At 53.1% G+C, this 27972-nt stretch overlaps 2 protein-coding genes across 3 annotated transcripts; one reads left to right on the top strand and one right to left on the bottom strand.

Moving 5' to 3' along the window:
• Positions 1–1371: 1371 nt before the first annotated feature.
• Sh2d3a (SH2 domain containing 3A) lies at positions 1372–12845 on the top strand. Its single transcript, XM_038309696.1, has 10 exons — positions 1372–1441; positions 6542–6675; positions 8074–8429; positions 8687–8760; positions 9761–10251; positions 10703–10818; positions 10962–11136; positions 11223–11334; positions 11750–11935; positions 12568–12845. Exons 2-10 carry the CDS (start codon positions 6586–6588, stop codon positions 12726–12728), a joined length of 1761 nt encoding a protein of 586 aa, XP_038165624.1. The 5' UTR covers positions 1372–1441; positions 6542–6585; the 3' UTR covers positions 12729–12845.
• Positions 12846–13560: 715 nt separating this feature from the next.
• Trip10 (thyroid hormone receptor interactor 10) lies at positions 13561–26850 on the bottom strand. 2 transcript variants are annotated; one of them, XM_038314359.1, is made up of 15 exons: positions 26748–26850; positions 25437–25552; positions 25283–25339; positions 23044–23191; positions 22908–22970; positions 22235–22339; positions 22021–22149; positions 21268–21414; positions 20951–21145; positions 19464–19631; positions 19146–19255; positions 15676–15808; positions 15325–15470; positions 14875–14993; positions 13561–13992 (listed from the first exon to the last, which is right to left on the bottom strand). In XM_038314359.1, exons 1-15 carry the CDS (start codon positions 26769–26771, stop codon positions 13844–13846), a joined length of 1809 nt encoding a protein of 602 aa, XP_038170287.1. In that variant the 5' UTR covers positions 26772–26850; the 3' UTR covers positions 13561–13843. The 2 variants fall into 2 exon arrangements, with proteins under 2 accessions (XP_038170287.1, XP_038170286.1); XM_038314358.2 differs by lacking the exon at positions 19464–19631.
• Positions 26851–27972: the final 1122 nt, after the last annotated feature.

Raw genomic sequence — 27972 nt, 5'->3', positions numbered from 1 at the left:
TCAATAAGCGGTGCCGCTATCATATAGAATACTTTAAAGCCAGGCAGTGGTGGTGCACGCCTTTAATCCCAGCACTCGGGAGGCAGAGGCAGGCGGATCTCTGTGAGTTCGAGGCCAGCCTGGTCTACAAGAGCTAGTTCCAGAACAGGCTCCAAAAGCTACAGAGAAACCCTGTCTCGAAAACCAAAAAAATAAAACATAAATAGAATACTTTAAAGACTTTCATATAGCCCAGACTGACCTTGAACTTCGCTACGAAGTTAAGGCTGTCTGAACTCCTGATCCTCCTTCCTCCACCTCCTTAGTGCTGTAGTGACAGGTGTTCACCGCTACACCTTTATATAGCACTGGCCTTGAAACCCAGTTCGTGCGTGCTGGGCCAGCGCTCTAGCCACCGAACACCCGCCGCAGCCTGACTTCCTAGAGAGCCTTGAATAAACGTGGCCTTTAACAAACGTAGTATTGCCTCTCTTGCCGCAGATTCCCAACCTCCAACTTCCTCTGCCTCGTCTCCAGGCATCAGGATCGAGGCCCACCCCAACCTGAGAACCCATCAGAACCCTCGATCCTCATCCTGGCCCCAAACTCCCGCCCTACTCCATCTTTGATGGAGGCTGTCGCTTTTTTCCACAAGTCTCTCCCTTCTAAACCCAGGCAGGAATGGCCGGAGGGGGGGGGGGGATAGCTGGAGGGAGCAGCAGGTTTGACCCCACAGTCCAGGGCTGCTGTGAACTGATCTGAATCCCTGGAGATTTGGAGAGACACCCTCAACTCGGCCAGATCCTAGGGAGGCATGGCATGCGGTAAAAATCTTTCTAGAGCTTGAGACTGGGGCTCAGTGGGTAGAGCGCTGTCCAGCGTGCACGAAGCCGGGGGTTCGGTCCTGGGCACCGCATAAACTAGATATATAGATGACAGTGCACAACTGTCCTCCCAGCACTCGGGAGGTGGAGGCGGGAGAATCAGGAGTCCAAGGTCATCCTCGAATAGGTAAACAACGAGTGTTATAAAAAATGTGGGGGAGCGGGGAGAAAGAAGGAAAGGGAGGAAGAATCCCAAACCGAGGTACTAAGTGGGGTGCAATGGTGAGCAGGCGTGGCGCCTGTTTAAAGAGCGGGGCTATTTGGAGTTGCCAAGGACGAGGAGTCTAAAGAGAACAAGAAGAGCGCGCGCTCACTCACGCACAGACTTGGGGCTCGGCTACAGGCAAAGACAGGTTCCCAGGGGGCGGGGTAAACGCCTGGGAGGTTCCTTTGGAGGCGGAGCCTGAAGGGGAGGGGCAGATGGGGCGGGGCCTGGAGGGGCGAGGCCAGGTGCCCAGCCTGGGCTCCAGCCAGGTGGAGGACTGGCGAGGCTGAGCCTGGTTGGGGCGTGGACAGTTCGGTCCTCAGCTGCTGAGCCTCCTGACTGAGTCCGTCGGATCCCCCAGAGTCCGGACCAGGTGAGTGAGAGGGTGGTCTTTGGTAGATCCAGGGGTCCCTACTGGGATCGGGATGGGGCCGTTAGTTCTCAGGGAGAACCCAAGGATCCATCCAAGAGAGTCTGCGAGAGGGGGAGGGGGTAGGAAGAAGTCTCCAAGTGAGTGGCTGCGCGTCCTGCGTGTCCGGGAACCCGGGTGTGCCTTGGGTGGCCCTCGCGCAGCTCCCAGCGTGTTTCCTGCTGTCTGCGGAAATACTCTCGGCTTCCACTTTGGTGCACGCTAGCGCTAGCGCAAATCCGGATCTGCCCCTCCCTGGCTGACTACCCCAAACGCTTCCTAAAGTCGCCTGTGGTCGCCGGTTTAAAACGAGGTGCTCCCCTTACTGTGAGGTCTCCCCTCCTAGCCTTTTCTTTCCCTCTGGTGCCCCCTCGCTCACATTAGCACGTTGTGAAAACATCAAAAGACGCCCGTCTAACGGCCTCACCCTCATCCCCCCCCCCCCACACACACACACCACACACCACTCAGGCATCCCAAAGCTCTGCCTTGCTGCCTCAGTCCAAACCTAGGTCTCAGCTCTCAGGTCCTCGCCTCCTGGAAAGGGTCTTTCATACTTAAAGAACACCAGTCCCCGGGGCTGACGAGATGGCTCAGCTGATAGAGGCGTTTGTTCCTGAAGTCCGCTAGCCTGAGTTCCGTCCTGGAACCCACGTGAAGACCAGAAGGAGGAAACTGTCCATTGGCCTCCACCCTCGAACCTTGGCACTCACTCCCGCACACAATAAAATTTAAATTAAAAAAGAACCCTGCCCCTCTAGCCTTCCTTACCGAAATCTTCCTGATTCCCTATTTGCACCCGGAACCCTTAGAAATGATCTTCTCCACTCATCTCTTGGTTGTTGGTTGCAGCTGAGGATCGGGTAATTTGGTCTAGGACAGGTTGGTGGTACACAGTAGGTCTTAAATCACCATATCAGCTCAGAGTCGAAGGTGAGATCCCAGAACCCCAACTCTACCTGCATCTGTCTGTGAGGTGTCTGCTGGCCACTGCACCCTGAATGTGTGCAGACACAGGAAACCTACACACCTCACTCGAGTTTGCCTGTCCCCTTTCCTGGTTCCCCTCCCCTGCCCAAATAAGTTATCCCCCAAAAGACCCAGACGAGTTTCCTTGACCTGGGGCTGACACCCGTGCCCTCCTTGAGCTCCCCAAACTTGAACCAGAACTTGGTTCTGCCTCGCCCCCATTCCCGCTGAAGGTTACTGGAGAAACAGGAATTTGTCAGCCGTGAAGTTACGGCCACAGCCGCGGGCCCCACCAGGTGACAAACAGGAAGTGTGCACATTTGGGAGCACACCTGGCTTCAGGTGTGCAGTGCCTGCGGCAGCTCCCTCCCAACCCGAAGCCCCAGGTATCAGGACATAATTGAGGATGCCCCGCCCCCCTGTCCAGGAAGCGGTGACTCACGAGGCAGGAATCCTGCTGTGTGCCTCCCTGCATCCTTGCCAGGGCCACTTCTACACTCCTAGACTCTGGAGATAGGTAGACAGACAAACATAGATACAAAGATCCATCGCTGGATGGTTATATAGACAGACAGACAGACAGACAGACAGACAGACAGATAGCTACGATAAGATAGCCAGCCCTCCCTCTCACCCAAGATAGTTTTTCTAACAGATATTTGAGGCACAATCTGGGGCCTGTGAAATAATGTCTGAGATCTAAAAATCTAACCATAATATACTAACTAAATAGCTGAGTTACCAAACACAAAAAGAAACTCAAAATATAAAGGCACCAGTTGCCGATCAGTCTCCAAGTTTGACTTTTAAACGGTCTTGAAGGCAGGAACTATGCAGGAGGGTGGGGCTGCAAGTCAGTGGTGGAGCGCTGGCTCACTTAGCATATAGGAAGCCCTAGGCTCCATCCACTGCGCAACACCTAATAAACCCAGCCTAGGGGTTCAGGCCTTTCAGCCCAGCGCTGGGGAGGTGAAGACAGGAGGATCAGGAGTTCAAAATCATCCTGGGCTTTACAATGAGCTCCAAGCTACATGGCCTACATGAGACCATCAAAACAAGCCTTGTGTTCTGCTTAAGAGTAATATATATACTCAAATATATATTACTCTTACAATATGTTACTCTTAAGTATCTATTACTAATAAGTAACATATTGTACCTTAGCAAAGAGCCTTGTGAGTGCATTGCTGGTGTGAGATGACTTTACTATTTGATTTTATTTTTACTGTTTGGAAGTTTTTTTTTTTTTTTCAGATTGGGTCTCACTCCATAGCCCAGGCTAACCTTGACCCTCCTATCTCAGCCTCCAACGTGCTGAGTTTATAGCTGTATCCAACTTAAATAGTGGTAACTAAAGTAAGCAAGTTACTTATGCCCACATTTATCTGTATGTTTCTGTTATTTCTACATATACATTGTTTTTCCTTTATATGTGAGAGGCAGTGCCACCCTGTGCAGGTGGAGCTGGGCTGTATAAGAAGCTGACAGAAAGCCAGTGAGCAGGCCTCCTGGAGTGTTCATGTGTGCGTTCTGCTTCAGTTAATATATATATCAAGGTGTGGCTGTGTGGCTGAATGTATGCCGTGTGGAAGGGGGATGTGGATGTGTCTGGAGGTCAGAAGTTGTGGGATCCCCTGGGGTTGAGGTTACAGACTGTCGTGGGTTGCAGTGTGGTTGCTGGGATCTAAACTCGGGTCCACTCTTGTCTGCTGGACCCTCTCTCTTGCCCTCTGCCTCCTTTGTCACTGCCTGAGTTCTTGCCTTGACTCTCCTCGGGGATGGAATGGGACCAGGAAGTGTAGCCCAAATCAATCCTCTCCTCCACCGAGTTGCTTGTGAACAGCGTTTCCTCCCAGTGACAGGACAGCACACCAGGACAAATGTAGACCGCTTTATGTAAATAAGTGTGGTGTATTTATTTGTATATAAAAATTTCTCATCCGAGCTGGAAGCTGTAGCTCAGTAATAGAACTCATGCTTCTCATGACCAGGGCCCTGACTCAACCCCAGTGTGACACAAAGCCTACACTATTAATATTGAGATATTTAAGCTGGGCGGTAGCTCAGTGTCTGTCCCTGCCAGGCACTTAGGAGGCTCCAGGTTCAAACCCCAGTTACACACACACACACATTCGCTGTGCATACTGGCACACACCTTTAATCCCAACACTCAGGAGGCAGAAGCAGGTAAATCTCTGTGATTTCCTGGCCAGTCTGGAATACACAGCCAGTTCCAGGCCAGCCAGGGCTGCACAGTGTGACTATGTTCAATTATACAAATATACATACATGCATGCAAATATGGCTGTGAATTGCTTGTTTAATTTGTCATATGCATTCATTTCGTGTGTGTGTGTGTGTGTGTGTGTGTGTGTGTGTGTAGCATCTGAGCTGTGCTACAATGTGGACTCTTCACAAGAGCCCAGTGTGGAATCAGGCTAGATGTCCATCAACACAGAAATCGGAAAGATATGCAGCTCAGCACTCAAGATGTGGAGACAGGAGTTTGAGACCAGCTGGGCTATATGATCTCCAAAGTAAAAAAATGGGAGGAATAAAAGGGCGATGTGGTGGGTGGGTGTGTGCGTGCGTGCGTATGTGCATGAATGTGTGTGTGTGTGTGTGTGCGCGTCCGTGCGTGTGTGCATGAATGTGTGTGTGTGTGCATGCATGCGTATGTGCATGAATGTGTGTGTGCGTGTTTGTGTGTGTGCATGAGTGTGGGGGATTGTGCGTCCATGCGTGTGTGCATGAATGTGTGCGTGTGTGTGCATGAGTGTGTGCGTGTGTGTGCATGAGTGTGTGTGTGTGCATGCGTATGTGCATGAATGTGTGTGTGCATGTGTGTGTGTGTGCATGATTGTGTGTGTGTGGGTGGGTGTGTGCGGCCGTGTGTATGTGCATGAATGTGTGTGTGTGCATGAGTGTGTGGGTGTGTGCGTGTGTGTGTGTGTGTGTGTGTGTAGTAATATGCAGTTATAGAGAAAAAATATGTCATTTGCAGGAAAATTGATGGGACTGAGGACTGTCATGTTAATTAAAATAAAGCAGACCCAGAAAACAAATACTATGTTTTTTCTCACATGTAAAAGACATATAATCTAGTACTTATATGTACACACAAGTACATATATAACATGAAATTAAAAAATGAATGACTTAGACATGAAACTGAACAAGCATAATTGGGGTGTGCAGACAAGAGAGGGTAATGGGGGCCTGAAAACATAATTGGGGAAATTGTGTTTGCACAATTGTCCCCTGCCCCCAAGTAAAATGCTGGCTGGCCATGTTCACACACTGCAGCAAGCCCAGCCTGGGGCAGGCAGACAGTCCGAAACAGGAGGCCAAGGAGCCTAGCCAAAATGGCAATCTCTTTGTTCACTGGATGACCCTGCCTCAAGTAATAAGGGAGAGCGCAATAGACACCCAACGTCCTCTCAATTCAACACGCCTAAGGATCCAAACATCTACGCTCACACACATGTGCACACACCACATGTACATAAATAGAGCAGGTGATGGAGTGAGCATGGGCAAAATATATTATAAACAGATATGAAGATGTCATGATGGAATTCACTGTCCTGTGTGCTGAACACAGGCTTGTTCTAGCTTCATTCCTGTTGCTGGGGTAAGATACAGACCCAGAGCAGCTTAGGAGCAGACTCTACCGCAGCTTCCAGGGCACAGTCTGTCACTGAAGGAAGTCAAGGCAGGAACACAGGCAGAAGCTTGTGGCAAAAAAGGTGGAGGAACACTGTTTGCTGGTTCTCACACAGACCCACGTCTACCTTCCTGATACAGCCCGGCACCACCTTCCAGGAAATGGATCGTACCGTCCACAGGGAGCTGTGCCCTTCTACACAATTAACAATGAAGAAAATCCCCCCACAGACATGCCCACATGTAAATCTGATCATGACAAGACCTTACCCGAGACTCCCTTCCAAGGTGACTTCACACTGTGTAAAGTTAACAGTTAAAATTTACTAGAGCAGAGCTAAAATGAATAATGGAAATTTCACAAACGAGGTGATGAAAGGATGAGACCCAACCCCTGAGTGTGCAGGACTCATTGCTCCCATTTTGCAGATGTGGAAGACTGAGGCAGGGTGGGTGTGCAAAATTCGGCCCTGATGCCCTCCGCCAAGAGCTCCATGCAGGCACCACAGGATACAGACAACCTTACCTGCCAGCCCTGGTACCATGGTCAGCTGTCTCGACAGGTATGGACCCTGTAGGCGAGTGGGAAGACTCTCCCACACGAATGTGGGAAAGCCTGGGTCTTAGGTGAGCAACTTGGAGCCAGGGTCTGTTGGGGACAGTGGGCTGGAGGATGGGAGATACTCTTGAAACTTGGCCGAGTGGGAGCTATCGGATGAACAGAAATCATCCCCATTTCCCGGGATACTGCTGAGGATGGTAACAGAGACTTAACAGACCCCCCTACTCTCTGACCCCTGTCTGTCTCCCACCCTGGCCCCATCTTCACCCTGGCACTTTTCTTTGAGGTTGAGTCACCTTTGCCTCCACCTCCTTACTGCCACATACTCAAGAGCCCTGGGACCCTGAAACATACAATAAAATTATGGCAGACAGAAAGTTAAGTGATTTCCCAGAATTCAGACATGCTGGGCCCAGATCCTAGCCCTACAGTTCACATTCTGTGGGACTATGGGCAAGGTATTTGAATTTTCTGAGACTCAGTTTCCCAGTCTATAGAGTGGGGACCAAAAAATCCCTCTCAAGTTTGGTGTGGTGGCACACGCCTATAAATCCAGCACTCAGGAGGCAGAGACAGGCAGATCTCTCTGGGTTAAAGGCCAGCCTGGGCTACCCAGTAAGTTCCAGACTAGCCAGGCTACACAAAGAGACCCTGTCAAAATAACCAAATACTTCCAGAAGTTCTGAAGTTCAAGGCCACTTTGGGTTACATAGTGAGAGTTTATTTTTTTTTTAAAAAGAAAATTATTTATTTATGATGTATATAATATTCTGTGGCCGGGCGGTGGTGGCGCACGCCTTTAATCCCAGCACTCGGGAGGCAGAGGCAGGCGGATCTCTGTGAGTTCGAGACCAGCCTGGTCTACAAGAGCTAGTTCCAGGACAGGCTCCAAAGCCACAGAGAAACCCTGTCTCGAAAAAAAAAAAAAAATACTCTGTCTGTGTATGCCTGCAGTCCAGAAGAGGGCACCAGACCTCATTACAGATGGTTGTGAGCCACCATGCGGTTGCTGAGAATTGAACTCAGGACCTTTGGAAGAGCAAGCAGTGCTCTTAACCTCTGAGCCATCTCTCCAGCCCATGAGAGTTTATCGGAAGGAAGGGAGGGAGGGACGGAGGGAGGGAGGGAGGGAGGGAGGGAGGGAAGGGAAGGGAAGGGAAGGGAAGGGAAGGGAAGGGAAGGGAAGGGAAGGGAAGGGAAGGGAAGGGAAGGGAAGGGAAGGGAAGGGAAGGAAGGGAAGGGAAGGAAGATAGATCAGTAATTCTATGGTCCTAACGCAGGAATCAGGACCACTGGAATCGCTGGGGGCGTGGTCAGGGATGGGACCCCTACTTCAAGGTGCCTTTTGTTGACTGGGAGGGGAGGGTTCTGGAAACACCCACTTATTCTGCATCCTCAGGAAGCTGAAACCCTCCTACTACAAGATGGCGACTTCCTCGTTCGTGCCTCGGAGTCCCGAGGGAGCCACCCTGTGATCTCCTGCCGTTGGCGAGGCAGGATCCTACATTTTGAGGTGTTCCGAGCGGTGCTGCGGCCCAGGCCTGGTCGCCCGCAGGCCCTCTTTCAGCTAGAAGATGAAAGGTTTGCCAGTCTGTCTGCCCTGGTCCACAGTTACATGACCAGCAGGCGACCGCTGTCCCAGGCCACGGGAGCTGTGGCCTCCAGGCCTGTGAGACGTCAGAGGCCGCTGACTCGCAGCTTCAGTGAGGACTTGCTCGTGTTCACCGACAGCCCGGCTGCCCCCAGGCCTCTCAGGTACTCAGCACTGAGGCTTCTCCTGACTTATTATTTCAGGCAGGGTCTCATGTATCCCGAGCTGGGCTCAGACTCGCGGTATAGTGGAGGATGCCCCTGAACTGCGGACCCCCCTGCCTCTACCTCCACCAGTCTAGTCGCAGAATGAAGAACTAAGAGATGCCATCACTGAAGTGGCTGGCAGGTTGATGGAACTGGTTGGTGGCATTTTCTCCGCTCGGGCTAAACTCACAGCCCTTTGCACCTCTGTCTCCTAGGCCTAGGAAGTGGAGTTCCAGCCAGCCTGCAGGGTTGGACCATTCAGGAGGGGAAAAACGTGATGATGCAGCAGGTGAGGGGCCCCCAGGCCCACAAAGACTGGAGTGCCATTCTCCCCTGAGTGAGCTCAGACCCCTGGATCTTGAGACCTTGCTTTCTTGCTCTGGCCAGTTGAGAGCTTCTTGATACTGCTACAAGATCATAAGTGTGTATTTGTGTGTGTGTGTGTGCGCGTGCGTGCGTGCATCAGGCTTGGGTCGCAAGAGAGTATTCCTGTGTTTGTGCGTGAAGCCTGGGTCATAAGTGCATAGTGTGAGTGTGTGTGTGCCTGTGTCGTCTGTGTGTATGCATGTTTGCACCATTCCTGGCTCATAAGTGTGTACTCATGTGTTTGTGCATCAGGCCTGGGTCATAAGTGTGTACTCGTGTGTGTGTGCCTGTGTCTGTGTCTGTGTGTATGCATGTGTGTATGCATGTTTGTACCATTCCTGGGTCATAAGTGTGTACTCATGTGTGTGAGTGAGAAGCCAACACTGGAAGATCTCCAGTTCAGGGTTACCTGTAATATCCACTGAAATCCTCTCTCAGAAAAAAGTGGGGAGGGCAGGGGAGATGGCTCAGAGGCCATACCAGCATGAATACCTGAGTTTGAATCCCCAGAACCCATGTTTTAAAAAGTCAAGTGTAGCGATGTGTGCTTGTTATCCAGTGCTGGGTGGGTGGAGACAGGAAGATCCCTGGGGCTCGCTGGGTCACCAGCCTGACACAGTCAGGGGTCCCGGGCCAGTGACACAAACCCTGATCAAATCAAATCAAATTAAGTCGGTGATGCCTGAGGGACAACACCTAAGGTCATCCGCTGACATCCATATGTGTGTGCATGCATGACCACACACACATGAACACACGTCCAGAATTCAGAACATGCCCTAAGTGTTGAAGGTTTGCTTTCAAGGTGGCAGAGACTGAGAGGCTGGGAAGGGATCCTCAGTCACTGGGACGGAATCAGGAGAGCCAGAGAGCTGTGCACACTCCCCACCCCCACTCTGCCAAGCTCTCTTCTGCAAGTACAGCCCTATCTTCCCTTGTCCCAGGAGCACCCCCTGCTTTCGGATCTGCCCTGCACCGGACAGGCAGTGAACCCATGTTGCTGAGGGCCCAGCCTCACCTGGGAACTATGGCGGACAGTCTCACAGTCTCTGACGGACAGCTTCACGCAAAGGCTCCCTCCGTGCCGCTCCGGATGCCCTCCTTGGCCTCCGGACATCCCCCAACATACTGTGAACTTCTCCCCCGAGTGCCCAGTGCTCAGAGAACAACTCCCAGACTGAGCTGTCCAGAGCCAGCGGTCTGGTGGTGGGAAGCTGAGGAAGAAGAGGAAGAAGACAGATGCTTCATAAGACCACAAGCTGAGGTCTCATTTTGCATCCCTGGCCACCCCTCCGGCCTGCTGGGTCCCCAGAACCGGCCCTTGGACCCTACAGTTCTGTGCACTCTCCGAAGCTTGCTGGTGGCACACCATCCTGAGAGTACTGCTCTGCACCTGCTGTTGGTGGACTGCCAGGTGTGTCACCTGCTGGGGTCCTCCACCAGCAAGGGGCTTTTCCCGGGGAGGAATGAACAGATGTCTGCTTACAATAGATAGGGCACTAGCCGCAGAAGAAACGATTCCATCTAGCTTAGTGAGCGTTTATGGGGTTACTTCCTGGAGCACCGGTGTCTCAAAGGCTGCATCCCCTAAAAAGCCCAATGCTAGCGTGGGTAACTACTCCCAAACACTGCATCCCTGGCGCCCCCTGCAGGCAGATCCAGAAATTGTTAGTGCTTATGACTCTTGTGAACCTTGTAATCGGCAGACTTCCTGCGACTTCCAAGTTTCCTCTATTTCCCTGGCCTTGTTAGTTAACTTCCCTGCTGTTAGGAGGAAATGGTTTCACCAGAGGAATAGAAGGCAGGCTCCAAGGGATCATCAGAACGCTTAGTCTGTTCTACGTGTTTTGTGTTCTTTTGTCAAGGCTATAGGCCTGCTGGGGGTGACCAAGAGTCAGAAGAGTGCCATGGGCGTCGCCTCTGGTCTAGAACTACTCACACTTCCTCACGGTCACCGCCTGAGGTTGGAGGTGCTAGAGAGGTGAGGTGGAGGGGGGTGTAACTTTCTAACTCAGTTTCTGCTAACATTCCCCATGGTGGGGGGGCTGGGAAATCCACTTCCTGCCCCCTCTCCTATCACAAACTCTCCTACTGTCCCCAGACCCTTGCATTCCACCTCCACAGGATTGAGACCCTGGCACTAGCTGGGGCCCTGGCTGTGCTGGGTTGCTCGGGGCCCCTGGAGGAGCACGCAGTCGCTCTGAAAGGCCTGGTGGATCTAGCATTGGCGCTGAGGCCAGGAGCGACAGGGGACCTGCTGGGACTGGCTGGGGTCATGGGCGCCCTGCTCATGCCCCAGGTGTGTTGGGAACAGGGTTGGGGAAGAAGCCCGGGTGCAGGTAACGGGAAAGAGAGGACTAGCTGGGTTTCTATCTCCGTGTCCAGGTATCCAGGTTAGAGAGCACTTGGCGCCATCTACGAAGGAACCACACGGAGGCCGCTCTGGTCTTTGAACAAGAGCTAAAGCCTCTGATGCGGGCTCTGGATGAAAGTACAGGTGAGAGAGGTCTTGGGCCGTGCCTTGTCTGCCTCAGGCTTCTTCCCAGCCCCAGGGTCCTGCTCTGATCCAGACCCCCACCCCCACCCCACCTAAATTTTCCCTCTGCCTATTTTAGGCTGCTAGCTACATCATATGCTCTTACCCTGCCCCAGCCTCTTTCCCAGCTCCAGGATCCGTCCCTGCCGTATGCCTGACCCAACCTAGGCTTCTTCCCTGCTCTGGGTCGTGGACTCCACTCTAACCCTGTGGTTGACCCCATCCCAGGCATTTCTCTTTAAATTCTTCCCCAGTCCTAACCACCTTCCCTACACTAGGCCCTGGCCTCCACCTCTGCCTTTGATCACGCCCTTGTTACCACCTAGGCTCTACCCTGTGCCCCATTCCACCATCCCAGACCCTACCTTCCCCACAGGACCCTGCAGCCCAGGAGAGGTGGCCCTGCCACACATGGCACCAGTAGTACGCCTGCTGGAGGGCGAGGAGACCTCTGGGCCGCTGGACGAGTCCTGTGATCGGCTGTTGCGCACTCTGCTTGGGGCGCGACAGGTGGCCCGTGATGCACCTCTGTTCCGCAGGGCGGCAGCCCAGCGCCTGCAAGGTGAGCGGTGAGCGATGGCCCCTTGGAGGCCAACCTAGCCCAAGTTTTCCAAAGTCTCACCTAACTGGGACCGACACACCCCCGGAGGAGGACCTGACCCTAATCGTAAACCACAAATAGTGCTCTCCACTATAAAAGGGACCGCGGAGCCCAGCGGAGCTATGCCCAGCGGTGTCCCACCCGAACCTCTGGCCTGGGAATATCTGGCCCCACTGGGGCTCCCTCCAACATGACTTCTTCCCCAGTCAAGTCACACTTCCCTCCCACCTGCGCCCAGCCAACCTCTAAGACCCTTATCCTGGGTAACTTCTAAGACCTTGGGTGTCCACACCCTGCCAAGGGGCAGGCTCCGTCCAAGGTTTGCCGAGCTGGATGGCCACGCCCTTTAATCACGCCTCCTGGCATACCCTCTAAAACAGGGCTCCCTGAATGGTGCACCTAGGCTGGTCACCCTGTCTCGTGTTGTTCTGCACCCTGCCCTTACCCCTGCAGAGATCAAGGGGCCCCCTTCCTCTGCTAACCCCTGCCCAGGCACTCCCCACTGGCTGCTATGGATCAAAGTTCCTAGCATTAAAAGGCAGGTATGGGAGAGGCCGGAGCCACACCCCAAGCGCACCTGACTCTGCCTACAGGATTCAGGCCTAACCCAGAACTCCGGGAGGCGCTGACCACTGGTTTCCTGCGCCGCTTACTCTGGGGGAGCAAGGGTGCCCAGGCCACCAGAGCCAACCGCCTGGAGAAGTTCCATCATGTCCTCAGCATCCTGTCCCAACAACTAGAGCCTGAGGGCTGAGAGACTCCAAGGAGGCCACCGCCAGCTATTCAAGAAGCATCCGAATGAACTTGGCACAGTGGTCCACACCCATAACTCCAGCACTTGTCGTGGAGATGGGAGGATGGGGAGTTCAAGGCCGGCTCAGCTGCATAGTTTGAGGCTGGCCTGGTCTATATGAAAATTATGGAGGAAAAAAAATTTAAAAATGCCCCCTCCCGGAGTCAAAGTTTAGAAGAATCTGTCTTAAAATGGACCCCAAGAGATTGGGGTATAATAGCTGGCTCCTTTTTACCAAAATACCTAGTCAGGTAGGGACCCAGAGACCAACTCTCACACTCTTGTATATACATACCCTACTCATACATGCGTACTTTCTGAGATATCCAGAAAGCAACCACATGGTGAGCGCTTGACTTTTCTAAATAAAAACACCTTACAGATCTGGTATCAAAGTTCAAATTTGCCTCTGCCTCTTAAATGCTGTGTGACTCTGAGCAAACCACCTGACCCCTATGCACTCTAGGGAAATGTGGCCAAATGAAATCTTAAGGAATGGGCTAGTTGCCGGGTATACAGTAGGTGACAAGCATCAGTAATACACACAAGGGCTTGCCAGGGTGTACCTAGGTTCGCCTCCAAGAAAGGACGGCTTTTGTATTTTTAACTTGGGAAGGGTCTATGCAGGTGTGAGTGCAGTTGCCAGAGTTGGCCACAGGGGGCGCAGTCTTGGATGGCTGTGAGATGCAGTCATTGCTGTTCCTCCGTGAGAGAAGCCAGCCCCTGCTGCAGAGCTCGCTCTCCGCTGAGGTACCTTTTTAGGGTCCATTCCCAATACTGGAGACACTCCAAGAACTTTTTGTAATTATATATACTTTTTAATATAAAACAAAACTTGGCCCAAGCCGAGCGGCAGGAAGAGAGGTCTTAAATGAAGAATATGTACAACCACGCAGGAAGGCACAAGTGGGTCCCTGGAGGGTGATGGGTGGGGTGGAAGAGAGGGGACAGCGGGTTACACAGGTCTCAGCCAAAAGCCACGAGGGCAGGAATAAAGTGCAAGGTCTTGGGGGGCCCCCTGTGGCCCAGAAGCAGCAGCCGACAGCCCTGCCCTTCGTCCCCCGCTCTGGTGGGGTTCAGTTGAGTGTGACTTGGAGGTAGGAGGTGGGCACATAGCCCTCGCCTCCCTGTTTCCGCCTGACCCGTGTCCATCCGTCACCCTTGTCTTCCTCCATCAGACTGAGGTCTTCCCCCTCCGACATGGAAATGGTTCCCTCGCTGGATCCTGTCAGGAAGTAGGGTGGGGATAGGTCAGGTTTGGTGAAAGTCACAGCTCCGAGCAAAGGTGCGACGGTTAACGCTGTTAGCTTCCGCATCAAGGATCTCTTCCACCCTGAAGACAAACCTCCGCGATGTCTCTGAGGGAGTTTCTAGACTGGGCGAATTTTAGACGGGAAGCCCCACATTGAATGGACAGCACTGTCCCACAGACTGGGGTCCCGGAATGAGTAAAACTGAGAAATCAAGAGCCCGTAAGGCCACTCAGGAGGAAAAGGCGCTAGCCACCATGTCTGACAGCCGGAGTTTGGTCCCCAGGATGCGCATGCTCATTCCTGGAGGCTGTCCTCTGACCTCTCTCACACAAAAAATAAATAAGAATATTTGGGGCTGAAGAGATGGCTCAGAGGTTAAGAGCACAGGCTGCTCTTCCAGAGGTCCTGAGTTCAATTCCCAGTAACCACATGATGGCTCACAACAATCTGTAATGAGATCTGGTGCTCTCTGTGCCAAAACACTGTATATATAATAAATAAATAAATATTATATTTGAAAGTAAATATTTGAAAGTAAAAGATAGCCAGGCGGCGATGGTGGTGCACACCTTTAGTCCCAGCACTCGTGAGGTAGAGGCAGGCGGATCTCTGGGAGTGTGAGGTCAGCCTGGTCTACAAGAGCTAGGTCCAGGCCAGCCAGGACGGTTACACAGAGAAACCCTGTCTCGAAAAAACCTAAAATGATAAAATAACTCTTCCTTACACTGACTCCCCAGGTCCTTCCTTTGGCCAGTACTGGGGACTGAACACTGGCCAGGCACCCTCCCACTGAGCTACAGCCATCACACTAAGCTCCTGCCGACAAGAAATGGTAACTCATGCACTAGACCCACCTTCAAAGTGATAGATCGCTACACACTGGCCGATAGGAGAGGCAGGCTCTTCAAAGTCCTCATCGAACTCAGTATAGATGGGGGTGTCCTGGCCTTCCTCTGAAGGGGGCTCTTCTGAGCTGCTTGGACATGGAAGAAAGATGAGGGCCTGACCCTCCATCTAAGCCAGCCCAAGTCCCTCACGGGGATTCTAGGTGAAGACTCCATCCCTGACCACACTCCAGGCCCTCCCTGAGTATTCTGGGCAGGGCTCCACCCTGACCATGCCCCCAGCCCCTCACTGGAGGATTCTAGGTGGGGCTCTACCCTGACCACGCCCCCAGCCCCAACACTGGAGGATTCTAGGTGGGGCTCCACACCTGACCACGCCCCAGGCCCTCACTGGGGGGATTCTAGGCCCATGCTATACCAAGCTCAGGCCTCATAGCTGCTTCTGGTTTCTCTGCTTACCTCTCCTTATTATCCTGGGATCCACTGTTGCTGCTACTACTGCTATCAGGTGGGGCAGTAGCTGGGGGATCAGGGGGCCTGGAATGACGGCTCAAGCTGTCTCCCCGGTTACTGAGGACCCGGCTTTCAGCTTCTGCTAACCAAGCCTAGGATTGGTTGGGGATCACAGCATGAGCTCCAGGGCAGGGTACTGAGGTCGGCCCACTCTTGGACCAGGGACCTTTTCTGACATTACCCATGCACACCCAAAACTTTGACAAAAGACAGTTAGTTAGGTTCTATCCCCCGTCCCCCACCAGGCAGTGACTCAGCTCAGTCTGTCCCCGCCCCTCCCCAGGGCATCCCTCTGACCTCATACTTCTGCACTTCCAGCTTCAGTCTCTCGATGTTGCCCAGGGTCTCAGCAATGCGGGGCTCTAAGCTGGCAGGGTCGCCCATCTGCGGTGTTTTCTCATATACGTCTTTCATCTTCTTCAGGGCCTCCCTGAGACCAGACAGACAGACAGACAGACAGACAGAAAGGAAAGCACACACTCCTGTGACCTTAACAAGTGAAAAACAGGGTCGAGGAAAGGAAAGATGCTGGTAATGAGCTCAAACGTGCCTGGGCACAGTACCACGAGCTGAGGCCAGACGACAGCAGGTTCAAGGCCAGCCTCGGCTAACCAGAGTGACTTAATGAGGCTGGTCTCAAAAACATCAAAACAGGATTGTAGAGATTACTCAGTGGGTAACACACGTGCTGCCTATGTGTGAGGACATGAGTTTGGTCCCCACAGCCTAGGTAAAAAAGCCAGGCATGGTGGTGTGTTGTATGCTTGCAATCTCAGCACTGGGGACACAGACACAGGAGAAGATCCCTGGGGCTTGATGGCCCGCCAGTCTGGCTGAATCTAAGCTGCTAGTCAGTTCAAGACCCCATCTCAGACAGGGAGATGGCTCAGTGGTCAGAGCGCCAACCTAAGGACCTGAGTTTGAATCCCCAGCACCCATGTAAAACTCTAGATGAGTTCTGTTACTCAAGCACTGTAGGGGCTAAGACAGAAAGAGGTGAAAACTCGGACTTGTTGGCTGTCAGTCTGACTGCTGGTTCAGTAAGCAATCTTATCTCCAGGGAGTGAAAGAGATGGAGCAGTCACCATATGAGATCCTCCGGGCTCTGTGCATGCAGGGCTGTGCACAGCTGCCTGTGCTCACGCACACGCGCGCGCACACACACGAGCACACATGTGAAATAAATAAATAAATAAATAAATAAATAAATAAATAAATAAATCAGACATGGTAGCACACTCAAGATCCAGGCCAACCTGGAAAATTTAGCAAGAACCCAGTCTCAAAATAAAACATAAAGGGCTGGAGAGATGGCTCAGAGGTTAAGAGCACTTGTTGCTCTTCCAGAGGTCCTGAGTTCAATTCCCAGCAACCACATAGTGGCTCACAGCCATCTGTACTGAGATCTGGCACCCTCCTCTGGCTTGCGGGCATACATCGAGGCAGAATGTTGTATACATAATAAATAAATAAATCTTTAAAAAAAATAAAATAAAACATAAAAATAAGGGCCGGCAAGAGGGCTCAGCAGATAAAGGCAATTGCCACCAAGCCTGACAACCTGAGTTTGACCAGGAATACGTGTATTCAAAGGAGAGAACTATGGCAAGTTGTCACCTGACATCTACACAGAGACCATGGCATGTATAAGCCCATACACAAAATAGATGAATTAATAAAAACAAAATAAAAAAATAAAGTAAGTGAGCTGAAAAGCCAGCCTTTTTGATTCCAGGCAGGCAGACACTTCACTCCACTAGGACTGTCCAGGCTGCATGAAACTCCAAGCATGGCAGAAGTCCCATGATTTCCACTCTGCAGAGAAGGCCACATGTGAACAGCCAAATCGAATCTGGCCAGCCACCTGCTAACAAGTGGTCGGCGTCACCCCTATTATGTAACTGGGCTGGGAGAGGCTTTGTTGCTTGGAAAGAATGACTGAAGATTTTCTTGTCTGGCGGATTTTTTGTGCGTTAATATTTTGCTATTCAGCATTAGATAACTCAGCTCTCTCCCTCCTATCGCACGGTGACTCAAGACTGACAGAGTTCCTGACTGTGAGCTGTCTGGGCATTAATGAGGTAAGACTCCACCACCTGGGCTTTTTGTTTTGTTTTCCCGTCTACTAAAATCTTTGAATCTGAGCCTAGGTCCCGATTTTGTAATTCCAGCTACTTGGGAGACAGCCGGGAGAATTGGAAGTTCCAGAACCGGCTGGATAACTTATCCAGAACTAGTCTCAAAATAAGGAAAAGAATCCTTCCGTGAGGGGTGGGGGCGTGGCCAGGGTGGAGCCCCGCCTAGAATCCCCCAGGGATGGGATGGGGGCGTGGTCAGGGGTGGAGCCCTACCTGGAATTCCCCCTTAGAGGTGCTGGGGACAAGGCGAAGGGTAGAATCCTGCCTAGAATGCCCCAGTGCTGCTGAGGGTGGCTCCTAGCCTACAGAGGTCAGCCCTGTCACAGAAACTATAATTGTAGCCAAGTATATATTAACCTGAGTAGGCACTGTAGCGATTCTCTAATTTATCTGTTGACCTTATTCCTATTACACCTGCCTATGTGTAGTGCACTTACAAGCCACCACACGTGTCTGGAGGTCGAGGACAATTTGTGGGAGTGGGTTCTCTCCTACCATCTGAGACTGAAGTCAAGTCCTCCAGCTTGGGTGGCAAGTGCCTTTAGTCATTGAGTCAGCCCAGTGAGAGCATTTTTGAGAGCAGAAGTGGAGTAAAATGAGCCAGAGATTTTCTTGCTTTTTGCTCAGTGATGTGGGGCGGCAGCAGGGGAGGATGGGGACAGGGAGACTGCGCGCCAGCACTCACACCTCCATGTGCCGCTGTAGTGACAAGTAACCGGTTCTTTCCCATTTTTACATTTCAGTTCTTCACTGTTGTTTGGAGACTCAAGAAGCCCAGGATGGCTTTGAACTTATGACCCTGCTGCCTCAGTCTCCTGAATGCTGAGATTACAGACTGGCACCACCACACCCAGCTTTGTGACAGGAATCTCCTTTAAATCCATCAGATGTGGCCAGGAGATGGCTCGGTCAATAGTGCTCACCATGTAGGCACCATGTCCTGATCTCAACCCCCAGCTCCCATGGACAAAGCCCAGCATGCGACCTCATGTCTGCAGTCCCAGCATTGGGGAGGAAGAGAAAGGAGACCCCAGGTCTCACTGGCTGGCCAGCCCAGGCCATTCAGCAAGCCCAAGTCCCTTTGAGACCCTGTCTCATAAAAAAGTCATGTGAAGCCGGTGTCGTGATGGACAAAGTCTTTAATACCATCACTTGAGATCTGTGATTTCAAGACCAACCTGGTCTTCATCAAGAGTTCTTAGCCAGCTAGGGCCACATAGGGAGACGCTATCTCAAAAACAAACAAACAAACAAACAAATAAACAAAAAAACCAAAACAGACAAAAGGACAAGGTAGGGGGCTGGAAAGACTGCTCAGTAGTTAAGAGCACTTACTGAGCAACCTTGAGGAGGACCTGAGTTCTGACTCCTGCACCCAGTTCCAAGCTGGGTACAGCCACATACCACCTGCTGCCTTGCCTTGGTGGGCAGAAACAGGACAGACAGCGATTACTGGCTGACACAAAGTTCCAGTGTGAGGAGAGACCCTGCCTCCCAGACAGAGTGAAGAGGACGCTGACCTCCTCGTCTGGTCCAGCATAGCTTTTACAGCAATCCACAAACCCAGAAGAGAAGAATCCCTGCTTCATTCCACACTCATCTCCTGCCTCCTCCACCGCACAGGCTCACCTCTGGTCCTCCTCCTTCTGCAACTCCCGGTTCCTCTCTTCCAGCTGTTGTTGGAGTCGCTTTCTCTGCTGCTCTGGGGGCAGATGACTGAAATCTTCAGTGACCACGGTCTGCAAGGTGAAACAAGGGCTGAGCTTGGGATTTGGGACCCTAAACTTCCAAAGAGCCTCTCTCGCTCCTGAGATACCAGGTCCACCTTCCTCCCCGGGCAGGGCTTTTGGGGAGCAAGGCCATGCATACAGCAAAGCTGGAATCTGGGGGGGGACCCAGCAGGCGGCAGGAAAGAGCCCAGGGTCCCACCATCCGGCCTCAACTTACCCCACGGCCGCCTCGGAGGCTGCGGAAGGATGCTAGCCGGGGTTTGACCGACTTACTGATTTCGCTCAGTATGGCCAAGGGGTCGCGGCCAGAACGGGGGGACGGGGATCCATCAGACAATGTGGAGGGTAGGTGACCCCCCAGGAGGGACAGGGATGGGGGACGCGGCTACCGGTGGGGGCCAGGGAAGTGGGGGGGGGAATCAGTCAGGGATGGAGACGCGAGGATGTAGTCGGAGTATGGATGGACGAAAGGAAGGATGGGTGGACGGGACACAGGAAACAGGAAAAACAAAAATGGAGAAAGAGGGAAAATAATGATAAGAAAAATCACAACTGAATTGTAAGATCACACAGAAAACACCTGTACAAGCAACAACGGAAGACCTGGGAGGTGCTAGGGAAGACAGGAGATGGGGAGCCAGGGCCAGCCAGAGGGCTCAGCAGGGAAAGGGGTTTGCTGCCAAGCCCTGGATCCTGAAATCCCAGTGCGGACGGAGAGAACTGATCCCCATGAGCTATTCTCTGACTTCCACACGTGCCAAAATATAAATAAAAAATCCAATAAGTTAAAAGGCTATGAGACAGACGAGACAGACAGGTGTCGCTTGAGTCTTAAGGACTCATGCAGCAGCCGGGGAGGTCAGGTGCCCATGCTCCTCTCTGCCCTGCTTTCTGGGCTCACAGTCTCTAAGGTAGTCAGGCAAGCCTAAGCAAAGGCTGTGGACACATAGATGATTCAGTATGCAAAAGGCTTGCCACCACCAAGCATGACAACTCTGACTTTGGTCCCTGGGACCCAGGAGAGACTTGCAGTCCTGATAGTCTTCCTGTGACCACTACATGTGCACACACACAAATACACATGATATACATAAATAAATAAATGTAACAATTTTTTTTAAAGACTCAGGGTGGTCAGACATATAGGCTAAAAGGGACAGACGGGGAGGAGAAGTGGGGGTAGCCAGTGCTTGCCTACATTGGGAAGTCCAGGAGGAGGGGTGCCGGGTGGCAGGTAAGAGGAATCTCAGAGTCTAAGTGGTATGGAAAGCATAAAGTGACGGGAAGGAATCACTAAAAGAAGGGGAACCGTTGTAGGAAGATAAACAAGGGTGTCAAGGTAGACACGGGACCCCAAAAGTCAAACTCCCAAGGAGAAAATGCACAGGAGGGAGAGGGATTGGGGGGGCAATATCACAGCTGTGAGGCCAACATGAGCTCTTCAAGGGTCCCAGGATGCAGCAGAAAATGCCACAGGCTCCCTACCATGTCCCCTCTCATCCTCAGAGGGACTCGCAAGCCAGCCAGTGGGCTAGCAGGCTGGCCTTCCTCTCTTTCCTTCCCTCTAGCCTGGGCCCACAGCCAAGAGGAAAATTCCTGCCCCAGGACTCGGCGTTCCATGTGGCTGGAGCTGACTCAGTGAGGACCTCGGCTGACTGTCACCCCCTCCCACCCACTCCTCACCCCAAGAGCTCCGGACCCCACCTTATTCTTTTTCCCAAAAGGCCAGCGCTTGGCACGGCTACGACTGGAGGCTGCTCGGAGCTCAGGCCTGCCATCCGGGGTGCCCAGGCTGCTGTCGGAAGGCACTCGGCTCATGACTTGACTAAAGTCTTCGAATTCCAAGTCGCCAGGGCGGGCGAACCCTGACTTGTGTAATTCGATGAGGACTTGCGAGTCCTGTGGGAAGGGTACAAAGAATGAGGGACAACCAGCGTGAGGCGAGCTCAGGGAGCTCCTTTTGGGGAGCCGCCCTCCCTCAGCCCACACTTCATCCCCCTGGGCCCATGACGAGCACCCACGTTCTTAGCATCCACGGACTCCGCAGCCACCTTCATACCCTCCAAGCATTTGCCAATAATGGGAACCACCTGCAGTTCAGCCTCTGATAAGAGCCCGTACCCAGCCCCCAGGCGGGTGGCCCGGCGTTCATCCATGTCCTGCAGCTTCTGGAGAGCCAAGAAGAGCATGGGGTGAGTCAACCCTGCCAACACCTCCAGGCTGAAGACATCAGCCCCACAAGCCCAGGCCGAAGAGCTGAAGACAGAATCATCTGCCCTCACGACCCCAGGGGCAGGGGTCAGAGTCGCAGGGCCAGGAGCTCGGAAAAATCTTCTCAAAAGAGGTTGTTATAAGGAGTCAGAGCATTGAACGAAAAGGACATGCGACACAGACAATCCTAACACCAGGGTTGGGACAGAGAGTGGGGAAGACGGCTGGGGAAATTTTGAGAGCTAGAACTTGTTAGAGCTGGGCTCAGAAGGAGGAAGAGGAGTTTCAAAACCAAAGAGTGATATCCCTTTCTCGCTTCCTTCTTCTATCTACCCATCCCTTTCCCATCCCTTCCTTCTCTCCCTCCCTTCTGAGGCAGGCTCTCCTGAAACTCGCTATGTAGACCAGACTGGCTTTGGAACTTCAGCTAGCTTCCTGCCTCTGCCTCCAGATGGCTAGAGCTGCAGGTGTTCTCCAATCTTTCTAGAGGTAGGGACGGGACATAGCAGTTAGGGCGCAGACAGCAAACAGCAGTGTAGGAGTTAACTAACTCAAGCGCTCACATCAAATATCTGGGGCATCTGTGAGAAGTAGAAGTGGGCTTGGTCTCGGTTGAAGCGCTGCAGCTGGGCTGCGTATTCGTTTTTGCTCTCCTCCGCCATGTGGTTTCGAAGGTGGGCTTGCTGCTTGGCCTGAGAAGTGGGACGGCAAGGTGGAGGTCACAGTCAGGCACTGGCTTCACCCTACTCCGGTGGCACCAGCCTGTCACATACACACCTTCTCCACATCTGCCTTGGTGGCATTAATATCCTGATCCAGCCGTTCGGCGGTATGAGCAGCTTTCTCGGCCTCCCGGCAGTCTCGCTCAAACTTCCGCTTACTCTACACAAGAAACAGGAGGATGAAGGACGTGCCTTCCCCCAGGAGCAGAGCGAGGAGGTCTAGGTTTATAGGGAGCTGTGCACCAGGCAGTCACCCCAACACTAAGGAGGTAGAGGCAGGAGGATCAGGAATTCAAGGCCAACCTGGACCACCACATGAGATCTTGTCTCAAAACCCAAAATAGAACCAGAAAGATGGCTCACCAGGTAAAAATGCCTGTCAAGAAAGTCTGACTACCTGAGTTCACAGTCCCAGAACCCCCACAGAGGTGGAACAAGAGAAGTGAATCCAGAGAAGAGTTGTCCTGGAGACACACACACACACACGCACACGCACACACACACACACACACGCACGTGCGCACACACACACACAAAACACACACACACATGAGCTCAAGGCCAGGCCAGCACGGGCTACATGAGACCCCAACCCAAAATAAAAGGTGTAGGCACAATAGGCATGCTGGGTACCCCTGAGGGGAAGGGGGCCCTGGTCACACCTGAGCAGCCACCACCACCCCAGCAATCCCGGGCCTGAGCTACCAGCTGCCCTCATGTTCACTCACAGCCTCCAGCTGCTTGAAGCCATTTTCCAGCTGCTGCTGGGCCCGCCGGCCTTCCTGGAAGTGCTGTGCAAACAAATGGAGACCCTGAGCGAGGTTCCCACGAGGCCCCAGCAAGCTCGGGTGGAAGGGGACTCACCATCTTCCTCTCCTGCTTCATCTCCTGTGAGTACTTGGCCAACTCCAGACACACTCGGATGCCCAGGCTCTCGGCCACCAGTTCTCGCTGGCCTGCGAAATCATTGACCTCCTGGAGAAGCTGAACGAAGGACTGCTGCTGGCTGAACCTGGTGGAAGGGGACAAGCAGGACTCAGGACGCGGCCTGGCACAGTGACACGGGCCTGTCATCCCAGGGCCGGGCAGGAGGACGGAGAGTCTGAGGCCAGCCTTGGCTACATAGTGAGACCCTGGGAAGAGAGGGAGGGAGGGAAGGAGAAAGGAAGGGAGAGATGATCGAAGGGTAAAGAGACAAAGGAGGAGAAAGGAAAAAAAAACAAAAACAAAATAAAACGGAAGTCTTGGGCTACATTCGCTCCCAAGGGGAACCAAGTCTGTGTCCGTAACTTCCAGTCCTTAATTCAGATGCATTTTGCAAATCAAATTTTTGGAGGCATAATGCGTACAACATCTTTGTTGTTGTTTGAGATAGGATCTCACTATGCAGCCTTGGCTGGCCTCACAGAGACCCACCAGCCTTCTCCTCCTAAGATTAAAGTTGTATGCCACCATGCTCAGCCTTGATGACATCTTATATATATGTCACTCCCCTAGGGCTGGTGGCAGAACCGTAGAATCAAATTTTTGTTTGCTTCTGTTTATTTAGGTTTTGAGGCAGGGCCTGCAGGCTAGTCGAGTACCCTTGCTCTTCCTGCCTCAGCCTCCTGACTGCGGAAATCACGGCGCTGAACCACCATGCCCAGCACCCCTCATCAGATTTTACAGTGAGAGGTATGACTACGGTAATCCTTCAGTAGCCATGGCAACCATTTCTAGGGTTCCTAGAGGGTACCAAGGCAAAGGATACTGAAGATCTTCGATGAACAGCAGGGTTTGCACAGACCCTCCCTAGATGACTCAGGGAACCTCATACGATGTAAACACAATGACCAAAAAAGTCTGCCTATGTTCCAGAAAGGAACAATTTTGTTTTGTTAGTGCATTTTCAATCCTCAGAGGCTGGAGCTGGAGGCACTGAGAGGGTAGAGAGCCCCGCTAGCATGCATGAGGTCCTAGCTCCACCGCCAGCATAACAGGTACAGTGGCTGCCACCCAAGCACTCTGGAGTCTGAGGCAGGGAGATCAGTCCTGAGCTAGATAGCAAGTTTGAGGCCAGGTTGGGCTACATGAGACTGCACACACACACTTTCTAAGCCTCGAAAACCCTCATCACTAAGTGGAGTATCATTCACATCACGCCACCAATCTAACCAGCTATCACAAACAACTATCTTAATTTTTGGATTAAAATTTTGATTTACGTATTTACTAAAAATATAGTCTCACTATGTAGCCCAAAATGTCCTAGAACTCTCAATCTCCTGGTCTTGGCCTCCAGAGTGCTGGGATAACAAGCATTTGCCACATGCCCAGGTCACCGTTTAGATTTTAAAGAGAAGGTTTCAGAATGCAGTTAAAAGTTCCTGGAAATACCTACAGACTGGCTACCAGTATAAGTGAGCTAGCCCAGAACCCAAGGGTGCTAGAATCGCAGCTACGCACCGACATACCCAGCTTTGGCCATTGCTTTTAGACACATAAACTCCGTTCATCTTCCCACATACCAGATGGAGTAGGCATCACAACCATCAGACCCTTTGCAGATTAGAAAAGAGGCAATAAAAGTGACTGGCCCAAGCCTGGCTTAGTGATGCATGCTGGTCAGGTCAGCTCTTGGGAGCCCAAGCTCAAGGACTGCCTCACTAGAGATGAGTTCTGGCTACAGAGAGAGTAACAGAACAACCAAAACAAAGTGTCAAAGATAAAGCTAGGGTCAACTAGATAGCTTAACAGGTAAAAGGTGCTTGCGGCTAAACATGATGACCTGGGTCTGATCCCTGGGACCCACATGGTGAGGAAAGAACCAGCAAGCTGTCCTCTGACTCCCACAGGTGCCCTACGGCATATATGGGTGCATCTTGCCCTCAAAACTAGAAAAAGAGTAAGTAAAATGCCACTTACCCCAAAGAACTCAGCTAAGCTGAGAATTTACAAAACAAAAAGGGCGCTCTGCTGGAAGGGGGTAAATTCCACCTCAGGTCACCCAGAATTTTAACAGGCGATAGGACAGGAGGTACACCGTGGAGCGGCCTCTGGGAAGGAGAGAGACCCACGCCCCGCCCCCCGCCCTCACCTCCCAGGGAGTCTTTCCCATTCTTACTTGACTTCGGGGTCATCTTTGGTAGGTCTCTTGGGAAGGTACTTTTTCACCAGGCTCCTAAGGGTGGGCACAGAGGCAGGGAGGCTAAGAACCTGGCACTCCCGCTGGCTCCCTGCAGAGTCCCAGAGCGGAGAGCACCAACCCTCGTGCTCACCGGAGTTGCTTGGCATAAGCCTGCTCCACCTCGGCGCGTTCTTTCACGAACTTCACGTATTTGTCCAATAGATCCAAACCCCACTGCGTGTGGCGTTCCAACACCTCAAACTGATCCTGATTGCAGGGATTGGAGAGGGTCAGTGTCACCTGGTGGTGGGGGGGAGGGATACCGAAGCCCCAGCGACCCGATGCACGGAAGGGGAGGCGGGACAAGACACAACCTCGTGGCTCAGCCTTTCCAGCAAGGACTGGCTGGCTTCCCCAGGCGCCGCCCAGCGTGGCGCAGGGGGAGGCAGGAAGCTGGCGGGAACCCCCATCTCCTCCTCCCGGGAAGGGCCTGGACAACAGGGCCAGGGCCCCAGACCGGACGGCGGGGTCTCGCGGAGTCGGAGTGGCTAGCAAGGGTGTTGGGAGGAGGCTAAGGCACTCCAGCTCCCCCAAATCCTCTAATCCCCCCAAATTCCGGAAAATTAAGCGGGCTTGGCACAGAGGGGAAGGGTTTGTGTAACTAAAAGTGCGTGGAAGCGGGGAACCTCAATGGCCAGATTTCCTCATTCTCCATGATCCCCCGGGATCCTCCTATGAGTGACTGACTCAGTTTCCCCTGCTTCTGTGATGCCTCCACTACAGTGGCTCACCCCCGCTACACCCGAAGACTCCACAGCCTCCAGAAAGAGGAGGGGTCAATAGTCCGAAGATTCAGGGAAACTTCGAGGGCTTCCTGGGTGAGGTTAAGTGGCGGGTAAGGGGTGGCTCCGCCCAGCGCCCGGGGCCAAGTTCTGCAGCCCCCTTCCCCTCCCCCTCAGAGACCCAAGCCCTTAAGGGCAATTGCAAGCGCGGTGGGGGGCGGTGGGGGGGGGAAATCAACCCGGTGAGGCCCCACGTGGGAGAGAAGGTGACCAAAGGGTACCCTCCCCCTCCCAGCTGGAAAGGCGAGAGACGGGCAGGGACCCAGGGGCCGTAAGATTAGCCTCCAAGCCAGGCCAGGGCGCTCAAAATAGGTGACCTCGCCCAGCTGTCCCCCCCTTCCTGGCCTGGTCCAGGGACTTCTTGTGATGGCCTCATTCTCAACTCTGTGCCTCAGTTTCCCTATACCGGCCCTAGGCAAAGTATCCCTAGGGCCCTCTGGGCATCTAGAAAGTCCCAAAGGAACTTTTGAGAGGGAGTGCTGAGGGCAGAGGGCGGGGACCCACGGGATCAGCAGCAGGGGAAACCGCGGAGTCCCGGCAAAGGTACACCGGGGACAAAGAGCGGAGAGGCCAGGACCCCAGCAAGGGAGAACCGTGGGAGCTGGGGGTAAAGGACTCACCCACAACTCGGTGCCCCAATCCATGCTGGTCCTACCGCCGAGAACGCCACCGCCTCCTGCCCGGGTCCCCGCCACCCTCCAGCAGAGACTCAGCCCCAGGGCAGTGTGCCCAACCCCGCCCCGCCCCGCCACCAGGCCACGCCCACTAGACTGGGGCGCCACGCCCCTTCGCGTTTTGCCACGCCCCTGCTCCGCAAAGCCCCCAGCGGAGCTTTCCTAAGGGCGGAGCCCAATGAGGCGTAGCTCGACGGATGCCGCGCCCTCCCTTAAAGGGCCTTGGGCCTCCTTAAAGGACGCCTTGATTTATTTTCCAACCTGTACCCCCATTACTCTCCTCTGCCATCCCAAACTATTCATCCTTTCCGTTTAACTTCGCATTTCTTATAAAGGATCAAAATACCAAAACCCCAAACCTAAGGAGTCTTTCCCACTTCTCCCCCACTCCATGGCAGGGAAAACCTGCGGTCGGTCACTAGGCTTTTGCGGGACCAGCTAGGCTCCAGAAATCTCCATTTCGTCCCACTAATGGTCTGGTTCCCTCCGGCCACAGAGCAGATGGGATGATTTCGATCCAGCCCAGGACGCACCTCCAGCCAAGGCCAGGTCCATTAGCGCACACCCCCACCGCAACCTGACTTCCCTTTTTTCCCGCCAGAGCCTCCTCTAAGAAACTGAGGACAGGCTGCCCTTGGAGCCCCAGTTCTGTACTACACACACACACACACACACACACACACCAGCTCGCCCTTGCACATGACTGCCCATTTCCCAGCCTCATTCACTGAGGCCCAATCAGTACTGCGCACGGGATTCCCATGGAGTGCCCCCTCCCGCCAGCTTAGACTCTAGGGCCCTGAGGCTCAGAAGTTCGGGTCCTCCCAACCATAAAAGTACTTTCACACCTTGTAATTCCCCTTGAGGCTCCCAGATGAAAGGGAAGAGGCCCTGGTGGCTCCCACCCCCACTCTCCCGGGCCATAGGTGCTTTCTCTGCTATGCTGCAGAAATCTCAAAACATCCCCTAGTCCTTCAGCTGGAAGAGAAGGGCAGTCCGGACTTCTGAGAAAAAAAAGCTCTGGAGCCCGGCTGGAAATGAGGCTCTGGTGAACCTTAGCCCCACCTGCTGGCTGCTTAAGGGCTAAATTCCCAGATGCAAAACCAGGTGGGGGGGGTGGGGGAGGTGGGAGGAAGAGGAGTCAGAGGCCCGACGGGAATAAGGTATCAAA

The sequence above is a fragment of the Arvicola amphibius genome, chromosome 1 (assembly GCF_903992535.2).
Source record: "Arvicola amphibius chromosome 1, mArvAmp1.2, whole genome shotgun sequence".
NCBI classification, from domain to species: Eukaryota; Metazoa; Chordata; class Mammalia; order Rodentia; family Cricetidae; genus Arvicola; species Arvicola amphibius.
The sequence above is the reverse complement of the archived record's forward strand: the minus strand, read 5'-3'. Positions and strand labels throughout refer to the sequence as shown.